Source organism: Cyprinus carpio, chromosome B16, assembly GCF_018340385.1.
Source record: "Cyprinus carpio isolate SPL01 chromosome B16, ASM1834038v1, whole genome shotgun sequence".
Taxonomy (NCBI): Eukaryota; Metazoa; Chordata; class Actinopteri; order Cypriniformes; family Cyprinidae; genus Cyprinus; species Cyprinus carpio.
The window spans coordinates 21,075,585-21,087,967 of NC_056612.1; the positions used below are offsets into that span (position 1 = coordinate 21,075,585).

The window sequence follows — 12,383 nt, forward strand, 5'->3', positions numbered from 1 at the left end:
CTACAAAACAGCCTGATTGTCTGCCTGTTTTATGCCATGCAGTGGGTGTGTTTGTAAGATCCCTTTTTCAGGGATCTTTGGCATTGTGAGTCTGGGTTTTACATATAAGTCCAGTTACTGCACTTTTGTCTCATTCTCAGAATTTCAACCCTCTTCGACTTCGCCAAGTGCAATTTCATGTAAACCAGTATGATTGTCTGTAACCAGATCGTCTGTAATCATATTACATGTTACCGAGACAAAATGTGAAAGGCAAATTGACTAAAGAATAAAGATCCTTTCACTCACATAAGTAATCAAGCATTCCGTGATTACCTAGAAAGGCCACGTCGTGCATCAATGTCTTGATTGCGTTGTAATTGGTGGGCTTGGGGAGGAGGGGTTCTTTTAGTACATTTCAGTATGGATTGTGAGATTACATCAGTGTAATGAGAGCAAATTTCACAACGTTAAGCGACAAGTTAAGTGCTGAGAAGGACTGGAAATGTCAAACATTATGTGTTAAATACCCATTAACATACTTGAGCCTTGTTTTTTGCACTTTCTCTTGTAAAATAAACGAAATGTCTGTCCTTGAGTTGGTGTCCAAACTAAATAAACCAAACCTAATTGGGTACATTATGGATTTGTCTGCACCAAGAAGGTCTCAAATGCTTGGAAAGCACATCCACATTAATTTTAATGGAAGGTACATTGTACATAGTACACAGATACTTGAATAGCAGTCAATATAGGTGTACAATTGTGTCATTATGGCATAGACCTATATGGCATAAACAAATTCAAATATCATCTTACCTGCACTTATTTTCTCGTGGAAAGAATTGATTGACTAAAGTATCTGTGCATATTCTACATTTCCTTAACTCAGTGACATTCTTTGTGTGTTCTTCTATGACTGAAACTTCAAAGTACTTGTAGTTATCTCATGAAGAACCAAGCTTTAAATTTGAGTTTCACTTTCCAGAGAGAACTGCAAAGTTATCTTGACAGATTAGAGTAGTTGCCTTGTCCCAAAATCCCCACAGCTAAAGATTCTATATGTGTGGGGTGTACAAGTGTGTGTGTATTTGCAGAAGAAGACTCTAAGGAGGGTGCAAAGCACTGCCAGAACCTACCAATGCACTCACTGGAGCTGCTCACGCTGTGCTCACAGCCTAAAACACACAGTGACTTCTGGTGTTGATGACAGCAAATAAACATGCGTGCAATAAGCAGTGCACTTCAGGCTGGGGTTCTAAGTATTTTGAAAAAGCAATCAACTAAATGGAGCATATTTAGCTGTGCTAAAACCTTCTGTAGTGTGCATGGAGCCTTTTTACTCGGGGGAAAAAATAATTTCCTTAATCAGTGTATTTGTTGTCTTCTCCATCCTTAAAACAACATAAATTTACTTGAGTAGCAAGATATTAAGACTTATTTTCAGAAAATATATATTGAATTATTACTATAATTTTTCTTTTTTGATCTTGCCCCAGTGGCAAAGTGTTCTAGTTTTAAGTTAAATGTAACAAATTTTAAAAAGCCTGTGCTTAAAATAGTAAACTATTTGCCAAAGTGCTAAGGGAAAAAAAATAACATAACTCAAGATATACTGCCGTTCAAAGGTTTTTTTTAAAAGAAATGTATAACTTTTACATTAATATTATACTTATAATTAAATAATATATAAAACTATATATGTTATACAGCAATTATGTTAAATTGGTCATAAGTGATAGAAAAGACTTCTACATTGTTGCAGAATATTTCTATCTCAAATAAATGCTGTTCTGTTCAAACTTTCCAGTTTGAACTTTCCAGTATCAAGGTTTCCACCAAAATATTTAGGAGCACCACTGTTTCAGTATTGGTAATTGGTAATCATGTGACTTCATTCATTCATTCATTCATTCATTCATTCATTCATTCATTCATTCAGTGTAATTAGGACATTCTATTTTTGCTGCTCTAACAGACATAAAAGTGATATTGCTATACACAATTCTCAAATTTACAGAAATTATACTGCTCCATGCCATGATTGGGAATTCAGAATCTAGTATTTAAGAAAGTCATGTGATGGTGTCATGTGCAAAAAATTGTGTGTAACATCCTGAACCAGGAAAACACCCAACTTCATGATGCTTTCTAATAATAGATAAATAAAAACTGAATTATGATTTCTGCATTTTTTGACTAAAACTATCATGTCAGTGCTTGAAGCACTCACACATGCATTGCATTCCTTAGTGAGTCATTGTGCGACAGGCCTGGTGCTTGCACTGCGGGGATAAGGACCCGTCTCACACTGTATCATACATTTCGTCTGACAGCCATCTCCGGCCTGTAAACCCCTCTCTCCCTAGGCTCATCCCAGCTTTTTTTTTTTTTTTACCCTCCGTCACAGCTTTCAGGCAATACATGGGATTACATTCTAGTGTTTGAGTTTGCGTTTTTCCAATAGAGTGAGTTTTTGTGTGTGTGGGGGGTGGGGGTGAGAGAGAGAGAGAGAGAGAGAGAGAGAGAGACAGAGAGAGAGCCACATGCTGACCTCATGCATAACAAGGAGAAAGCTTTTGATTAAGTCATTTCCTGCTTTGAGAGTATAATTGAACACCCTGCAGAATCTGCATTTGCAGCCTCGCCGAAAAATTCAGAAAGGGCAGAAGTTAATTTGTCCTGTGTCCCAGATATTTAAGATCAATTTTCTCACCCCGGACTAGAGAAAGTGCTTTGTGGTTTTGTTTTTCCTACAACATGTTTTGTCTCTGTTTATTTCCAGAGGCTCCTACTCTCAAGCCCTAAAATGTACCTCCTGTAAATGTAAAATGCCTCCTAATTTCCATTACTTTCCTTCATAGATTATGCTTTGCCCCGTCTGATTTTGACTCAACTTCCACACATTTCTATTATACTATATGATTTAGAGACTTAGAAAAAGTATTGAAACGTATAGATATTATAGATAAGTGGATTTCCAATACCAAGAAATAATTATCAGATTCAAAAGTTTAATCTAAGCTTGCCTCAGGTTTTAGGATTTAGTTCTGTTTTAAATTAAATGTCAGATCCATTTTCATGACACTCGTCTTGTTTTCTGTTGAGTGTGCACTATTTATAAAAAAAAAAAATTAAATAAAAAAAAAAAAAAAAAATAAAAAAATAATAATGGATCAAAATTAAGTATGTAAATATTACAGTTACCCTATCAATGGTTGTTTACATTTGGAATGCTGTACATTCAAACTGTACATTAAATTAGATTTTTTTTTAAGTCTATAGCCTATAGTATTTTATAGTATAAAGTTAAAATAAGATTAAAATCCAGAAATATGGAAAACACCTTAAGTAGCACCTGTCCTGAATTCACTGAGGTGTTGTGTAGCAGAAACATAGCTACAAGTGCTGAATACAGTAGAAAATGTGCTTAACCTATCCTCTTAAGACCCTGCGGCCTCATATGTGGACATTATATTTTAGTGAATTTCTCTGAGAATGTACATGCCACAGTTTTAAGTCTGGATGGATGTCCTGTACAGAGCACATTTAGGGCTTTTCAGAGATACCAAATGATTGGATTCTTGGTCTTCAAAAATGTCTGATATTAATTTAGTGACACTCTTATGGAATATGATAACATTTTGTAATTATCATTTAAATCTGTCAAATTTTTTAATTGTTTGTCATAAATCAACATCTCAGGAAAATGTTATGGGGTTTCAAATCAAAATATGACTTTCGTTATGAAACAGAACGTTGATTTCATACATCTCCTCATATGAGGACACCGGGACTAAAAGCATGTTTATTATGCATTTTGGTAGACGTAACATATGAATAGGGAAAGAAATTATATTTCAATATTCTATGAAATAGTATATATTATTATGAAAATCTTGTCAATTATTACTCCCATTTTTTTACACTTCTTTTTTCATTATATGTTGCCCCAAAAACAAATTAATATGCAAATTAGATTTAGTTTATAGATAAATTGTATATAATGAGAAAACCCGATGGCCATTTTACACACATTTTGCAGAAATAAAAATTGTATATGAAATCATTTTGTTATAACTAGTTGAGAATCATCTTTATAAAAAGTTTGGTAAAAAAAAAAAAAAAAAAAAAAAAAAAACTTGAAAACTTAAAATGTATTTTGGGAATTTAAAAAAATCAGTTGTTTTTGCCTATGCATTTTCATTCATGTCTTTTAATTTTTCTAAAGAAAGTGAGTTCTGATGTCCTCTAACGAGGACATAGCGTAACTTATGAATGCAACTTTTTTTATTATTTTTTTTTTTTTTTACATTATTTTTAATGCTCTAAACAATGAAAAAACTTTTTTTTTTTTTTTTTTTTTTTTTTTTTTTTTTTTTTCTCTGGTCTTAAGAGGCTATTTTTCAACACAGTCTTTTGCAATATAGGCTTCTATGCAGAATTATAACATGATAAAATGAACTACTCATGCATTGTTTGAAAAAGACATCTGTCAGGCTTAATGCAAATTATTAATAATGTGTGACAGGCACATTAACAGTGCATTGTGTTTAGTAAATCTGACTGAATCCAAATAATTAAAAAAAAAAAAAAAACAGCTCCATTTTGTACACATTTTTTTGAGGACACCTTACCTAGTGATAATCTTTCAGGTAATATAAATATTTATATTTTTTTTTTTAAACCAGTGTCATTCCGTAAATAGCCACTCACAACACTTTTAACTATTTGAATGTAAATGTGAGTCTATAGTTAGAATGATATGAACTGAATACATTGCAGCAAAAATAACAACAGTAGAACAATAGACAGTTGCTAGTGAAGTCCTTATTAAATAGATTTTTTTTTATTACAGTCAGCCAAAACCCAGTGTCTTATTAATATTTATTCTTTATATATTCTAAAAACTATTATTGTTTATTGTTTGGCTTTATATTGAAGTGTAAAATAATCTGTATGTTTTTATTCAATATCATAATTTTCCACATAGCATTGAATGAGTTACTTTAGTAATCACTTTGTGTTCTTATTTTCCTGTATTTAAATTGTGAGGTGTTCTAGATTGACTGTGGCACAGACACAAAACAAACAGCAAAAAGACAAATAGCAACATATGGTGATAGGAAAAAAAATCAGAAATTCCCAACGCAATAAGTGTGTGTGTGATGGGAGTTTAGCTTAATCTAGGTCTCATGAAAGGCTGAGAGCGAATCCTGCTGGGTCTTCTCACATGCACACAGGAAGTAGTGCCCTTGTGTTTCCCACTTCTTATCCCACACCTACTGTATATGAAGGGATACTGCTCAATGCAGAGTGGAATGAATATGGAACATCCATCTATCACAGTGATGGAGGGGAGAGTATGAGAGCTGTGCGCATAGCTGGAGGCCAGTGGAGACAACCTTAAGGGCACAAAAGGTTGTTTCCCTGAAAAATTATCCACTGAGAACAGCTTATCACCTTTGTACTGCACGAACATACACACAAACACAAACACATCTGGCTGGAAGCAGTCAAATAGATAATGTCACATGCTTCTCATTGTCATGTTAATTCATATATATATATATATTGTTTCTTTTTAATCTGCTCATGTTAAACTATTAGTCAAATGGATCCCCGTTTCATTGCTCTTGAACTGGTTAATAACATAATTTATCATGTTTTAGCATTGAGAACATTTCAGTAATGATCAATGTTTATTGATGTTGCCTATACAAGTCAGCTCATAGTTACAGTCATTAAGGTGTCCTGCACTAGGGCTTTGGTTTACTATGAAACATTTTTAAAGGAAAAGTTCACCTAAAAATGTAAATTTGCTGAAAAAAGAAGAAAAAAAAAAGATTCGCCTACAGGCCATCCATAATGTAAATGAGTTTGTTTCTTTATTGGAACAGATCTGGAAATACTTTGGAAATTTAACATTACATCACTTGCTCACCAATGAATCCTCTGCAGTAAATGGGTGCCGTCAGAATTAGAGTTCAAACAGCTAAAAATATCACAATAATCCACATGACTCTAGTCCATGAATTAACTTACTGTGAAGCGAAAAGCTGTGTTTGTAAGAAATAAATCATTGCATTTTTAATTTCAAAATTCAGTTTCACTTTCTCCAGTGAAACAGTTGCCTCATGTGAATCAGGAGAGAAACATGCACAGATCAAACTCCATTTACAAGCCCATGAAAACATCTCAAAACAGTTTAAATAAATGTGTTGGTAGATTTAGATTTTTGGTTTGAAGACAACAGAAAATGTAAATGTTTTACTGTAGGTAGGTTATGATTTCTGAACTTTACTTTGGCCAGAATCAATTATTTAAATTTAAAACCCCTTAATGTTGTATTTGTTTATTACAAACACTCATTTCATTTTCACAAGATGTTAACTGATGAACAGACCGAATTTGTGTGGATTACTTGTTGATTATTGTAAAGTTTTTATCAGCTGTTTGAACTCTCATTCTGACTGAACCCATTCACTGCAGAGGATTCATTGGTTGAGCAGGTGATACAATGCTAAATTTTAAGTTATTTTTCCTAATACTTTTGAATATCCGTTTGATGCCATGAAACTGTTGACATTCTGCTTTAATGATAATTGAAGCATGACTTTAGAGATAAATGCGGGTTTCAGCTCCCTCCAGCATCCTCCTGAGCAGTATCCATGAGTTCTTTGCTCTTCCTGAAGTGTCTCTCCCTTATTTATAAAAAAAAAAAAAAAAAAAAAAAAAACATTGAGGAGTTATTTTGGGTGCTGCATACATGCTTCAGTGGACCAGCAAGACTCATGGACAGGAATATTTGCTGCTCTTCCCTTTCCTCCTCTTTTCTGTCTTTAACTGCATCCCCTGTACCAAGTCCAAACCCTCTCTTACAGTTGAATATGCGTCTGTGGAAAAGATTGCCTGCGATTTTCCCCTCTCAAGAGCAAGTGCATTAGAGCACAGATGAAGAGTTGTGAAAAACAGCACATCAATTACAGTCATTCTGAGGGGAAAGGTAGACAAAAGCTGTGAGACGACATATTTGTGTGCATGTGTGCAGGGCCAGTGGGTTGTACTTTGATACAGAGTTTGTGCAGTGGATTTTGATTAAGAGCTCTTGATGATTACCTGTTCTTATCAGGGTGAGCATGATACATGCTTTTGATGAAGAAAATGACTGCGCCCACATGCCCATTTGGGTGGCTCACGACTCAGTCTGTTAAGGCCTAGCTGCTGCCCAGAAACCTGGTGTGTTTTTGATTCTGCTTTGTTTGGCTTCACTTAGCAGAAATATGGAGACCATCATGAGTAGGATGTGCTAGTGAAATAAAGAGAAACTATAATCATACTCAGTCTAAGCACTATGCAATAATAGTGATTTTTACAAAAGGTCAGAGTTTAAATAAATAAATAAATATATGTATCCTATTTATAATACATCAATAAATAAATGCATAACTATTCTACCAAAAATGTGGGGTTGGTAAGATGTCATGCTTTCTAATGTTTTTGAAAGAAGTAAATATTTTGATCACCAATTTATTCAAGAAAAAAAATACAGTTATAATACAGGTAACATTTTGAAATAATATTATAATTTAAAATAACTGTTTTCTATTTTAAAATATTTTCAAAAGTAATTTATTCATGTGATGGAAAAGCTGAATTTTCAGCATTACTACTCCAGTTTGTAGCATCACATCATCCTTCAGATTTTTTTAAAATTATTATCAACATCGAAAAGTTGTGCTGCTTAATATTTTTGTGGAAACAGTGAAAGATTTTTTTTTCTCCCCAGGATTATTTTATGACTAGAAAGTTCACAAGGACTAAAAGTATAACCTAGTGTAAACTAGTAGTGTAATTTTTCAATAATTCATCTAATCTATTAATAGTCACAATTCACTTTTTTTTTTTCACAAAGTAATTTTGTTATTAGCTTTTAGGGTGTTTGCAAGCAATGTGACATTTATTATTAATAATACATTTAAGTGATGCTATCATTAATAATGAATTTAGATAATGTGTGGTCACGGCAGTTTTGAATGTTCTTCATCCATTTAGGATTGTGTCTGTACTATTTGTTTTAACATCACTGGCTTAGAATAAATTGGCAGTGTAATATTTTAACATCAAAGAAATGACAACCATCATCTTTAAAGGACGTGCTTACAATTTAAATACAATTTTGTCAAATATCAATACTTTTTTTCCCTCTACAGCTACGCAAGTCAGTCCCTCAGAGCTGCAAGACGTGTTCCAAGAAACCTCCTCTAACATCTTCCAGATCAATGCTAACTGTGAGTTAAAAAGCCTTCAAATATTCTGAACTTGACTGAGAGCCATTAAAGGGATACTCCACCCCAAAATGAAAAATTTGTCATTTATCACTTACCCCCATGTCGTTCCAAACCCGTAAAAGCTTTGTTCGTCTTCGGAAAACAATTTAAGATATTTTGGATGAAAACAGGGAGGCTTGTGACTGTCCCATAGACTGCCAAGTAAAATACACTTTCAAGGTCCAGAAAAGCATTAAAATCATTTTCATAATAAACCATCTGAAAAAAGTCGGTATTCCTTAACGTTATGATAAATAACGACTTCATTCAAAAATTTGTCTCCTCTATGTCACTCCACATCAGCATTGCGCCATTTTGGCGAATCTGGGCGATATGCAGGCAGTGTACGCTCTTCTGTGTCAGCCGTGCCACAAGGATACGTTTTCTATGTATATTTACGCTTTGATTTGAAAGTAAACAGCGCATCCTGTGTCACGGCTGACACAGAAGAGCATACACGGCTGACACAGAAGAGTGTATGCTGCCTGCGTACAGCTCAGATTCACCAAAATGGCGCTACGCTGATGTGACACAGAGGAGACAAACTGTTGAATGAAGTCATTATTTTTGTTTTATTCATGTACAAAAAGTATTGTCATCGGTTCATAATGTTACAGTTGAACCACTGATGGCAGATGGACTATTTTGACAATGCTTTTCATATTTTTCTGGACCTAGACGGTGTAATTTACTTGGCAGTCTATGGGACAGTCACAAGCCTCCCTGTTTTCATCCAAAATATCTTAAATTGTGTTCCAAAGACGAACGAAGCTTTTATAGGTTTGGAACGACATGGAGGTAAGTGATTAATGAAAAAAATTTCATTTTGGGGTGGAGTATCCCTTTAAGCATGGTATAAGTTGTAAATTGTAAGGTGAAAGTGACAAAATTGAAAACAAAGAAATTTCTCTCTGTCTTTTTCAGTGGTAACACTAGAGAAAAACCTTCAATCGCTGGGAACATCCAGAGACACAGCAGAGCTACGGCAGAGTTTGTAAGTAACACACATGCGCAAACCCGAGCATGCATGCTAATAATGCATAGATGTTGTGTGCATATATAATTTTAGATAATTTGATATTTATGAATAAACTCCCAGGACCTTTTATTGCAGCAGAGAAAAGTAGGCCTAGATTTGTGCTACATTCTGATGTGATGATACTCCCTTACAGGCCTTCAGTGGTTTTAATAGCTTCCCTTTTGCTGACTCTTTATAGAGCTCTTTAAAACCGACCAACATCTGAGTGCTTGCTCTTACTGTTTCATCACCTACCGCCCTGCATGTATTGATTACTCATCTGACTTCTGTAGTCAGGATGCCGCAATTACTAAATTTCTTTCCGATGACAAAGTAGCTGCATGGTCTGAAATGGCTGTTGTTTGAAATGCATTACACAATCTGTGTCCAGTGGCGAATCATCAATTATATCAGCCATTTTTTGTTAATGAAAGCACTGAAAATATAATGCTGTCTAGTATGTGAGTGTGTGGTTGTTTTTATTTCCCTTGAAGAATCACCATCCCTAAGGCACAACATGACATCTATTGTTTGCTATAAAGCCTTTGGGCAGATTGGCTGCCTAAAACCAAAAGAAGATAAGCAGCAATGTCTTTCTGCTGCTACACCCTCTGCTGTTCTTATGGAGTGACTGCATGCTAGACAATAAAGAATTACGAGCTAAAATTATATCACAAACTGCATTAGCGTGTAACATTTCCCTTGTGTGCTGCTGCAGTCTTGTCTAGTAGGGAATTGTATGAAGTGTAGGTTTATTGCAGACAGCTAGTCTCAAGCACACCTGAGTCATTAGCTAATGTGAAAAAAACTAGCGTGCAAAATATCTGTGATATATTTTTTGTATCCACTTAATTAGCGTCTGCATGTATATTCAACAAAGTTGCACCTGCTTCTCTTGCTTTTTCTTTGCATCTCTCACTTTTTCAGTCTTTTGAACTCTCCATTAGGGATGAATGTTACAAATCCACTAGAGTTCCTTAATGATTTTGTTAATGATTCTTTCAGTAATTTAAGAATAATTGGACATAGCTACAGTATATACATATAAATGGAGGCCTATATATTGGTGACACATTTATTTATTTTTTATTTTTTTAATGTGTAACTCTTTTCAAACATTAATGTATGGACATTCACCAGTAATTACAATGATTTCAATGAGTAGTTAACCCAAAAAAAGGTGCTTCAAATCTGACTTTTTTTCTTCTGTAGAACATAAAAGGTGGGTTTTAAAGATTTGTGCTGGTTGCTTATTGCCATGCAGCTACAAAGAATGGAAAGCAAGGCTTTCTAGCTTTAAAAAGTAAAAAAAAAAAAAAAAGTACCATAAAAGTCTAATAAAAGAAGTTTGCATAAGTCACGCACTTAATTCCAAGTTTTCTGAAGCCATATGATGTAAAACTATCATTATTCACTGTGCATCTTGACTTCCGTTCTAATTGTATTTGGCATGCTCATAAGAGAAGTAAATAATGCCAGAATTTTCATTTTTGGGTGAACTGTCTGTTTGTCTCATCGTGAGCAATGTGTTAAGGAGGATACACAATAACAGTTTTCTGATTCAGTCAGTGAGTCATTAGACTGATTCACCCAGACAACTCAAGAGTTTGAGACTGATTTGAGTCTTTTTGAGTGATTCATTAAAAAGAACAGCTCATAAGTCAGCGGAAGTCCATAAATATCAACATGAGCAAACCAGCTACAGTGAGTGAATATATGTTTAAAATACCAAACTCACTGTAGCTCATGCTTCTCACATTTCTTTTTTTTTTTTTTTTAAGTTGACCTTGAATGTGCTTCCCTTCGTGCCAGGCTTAATCCTGCTGCTCCAAACAGGGCACTTGACAGCAACCTCCTCTCTCGCTCTCTCTGTCGCTCGTTCTTTGACTCTACCCATTTTCTTACTCTTTCTGCCCTCTGCTGCACCCCAGCCATGATTCTATTACAGCCAGTTTCCACGGAAACCTCACAGTTCCAGGGTCATACCTCCCAGATGGCGATATGTCGCCCAAAGGCCCTGGCAGACTGACCGCCCCCCCAAACTTCCTCACACACATACACACACAAACATTCGCATACTCTACAATGTCACAGGCAAGCCAGATATGGACTGCCAGTGCGCTAAAAGTGCACTGACTGAGTGGACTTCAGAGACTGGCAATAAAAGAGACAGATGAGGCACATGGCCACTCTTTTGTGCGATTTGTGGGTATTTTGTTGCATGACTTAATCTATAAAAATGTTTTTCAATAACCTGTAGAAATGGAACGACATCTTAGAATATTTCAAGTGAGACTTCAACCACTAATAAAAAAAAAGAAAAAAAAAAGATGTCTGTCAATGAAGCTGAGCAGAAAGGGAGTCAGTATTAAACATCAATTTTTTTTTTTTTTTATAACTTTAAATAACAATATTTCTATAGGTGTTGCATTATATTTTATGAGCAGTAACTTTAGACTATGCCAGTGTTTGCTCTATATTGCAATTATACAGTATATTATTAAAATTATATATTATTGCAATTTATGTATTTAATCATTATTGCTCACATATAACATACTCTACTAATCAAACTTTTTTTTTTTTTTTTTTTTTGGAAAATTAATATTTATTAATTCAGTAAGGACATATTAAACTGATAAAATAATGTTACAAAATACTTTTATTTCAGATAAATGCATCAAAGAATAAATAAATAAATCCATACCTATATACAGACATACACAACATTAAACAGCACAACTGTAGTCAACATTGGTAATAAAAATAAAATGTCTCTTGAGCACCAAATTAGCAAATTATAATGATTTTTGGATAATCATGTGATGGCTGCTAAAAAAAATTAAGCTGTGCCATCACATGAATAAATTGCATTTTAAAATATATCAACACTGAAAACAGTTATTTTAAATTTTAGTGATTTTACACAATATTACTGGTCCTACTGTAACTTTGATTAAATAAATGCAGTCTTGGTAAGCACTTCTTTTTAAAAGCATTACATTCTTTTAAAAATAGTAATAAATGGACAATAAATTAACTAGCACAAAGCATTT

General features: G+C 34.1%; 1 protein-coding gene across 2 annotated transcripts in view; it reads left to right on the plus strand.

Annotated features, from left to right (window-relative positions):
• Positions 1-12,383, plus strand: part of LOC109105971 (t-SNARE domain-containing protein 1-like) — a 118,999-nt gene that overhangs the window by 29,858 nt on the left and 76,758 nt on the right. For both annotated transcript variants that reach the window (XM_042741468.1, XM_042741469.1), the window contains exons 3-4: positions 8,193-8,270; positions 9,234-9,303. In XM_042741468.1, the coding sequence (XP_042597402.1) occupies positions 8,193-8,270; positions 9,234-9,303 (148 nt within the window). The remainder of the gene's footprint in view (positions 1-8,192; positions 8,271-9,233; positions 9,304-12,383) is intronic.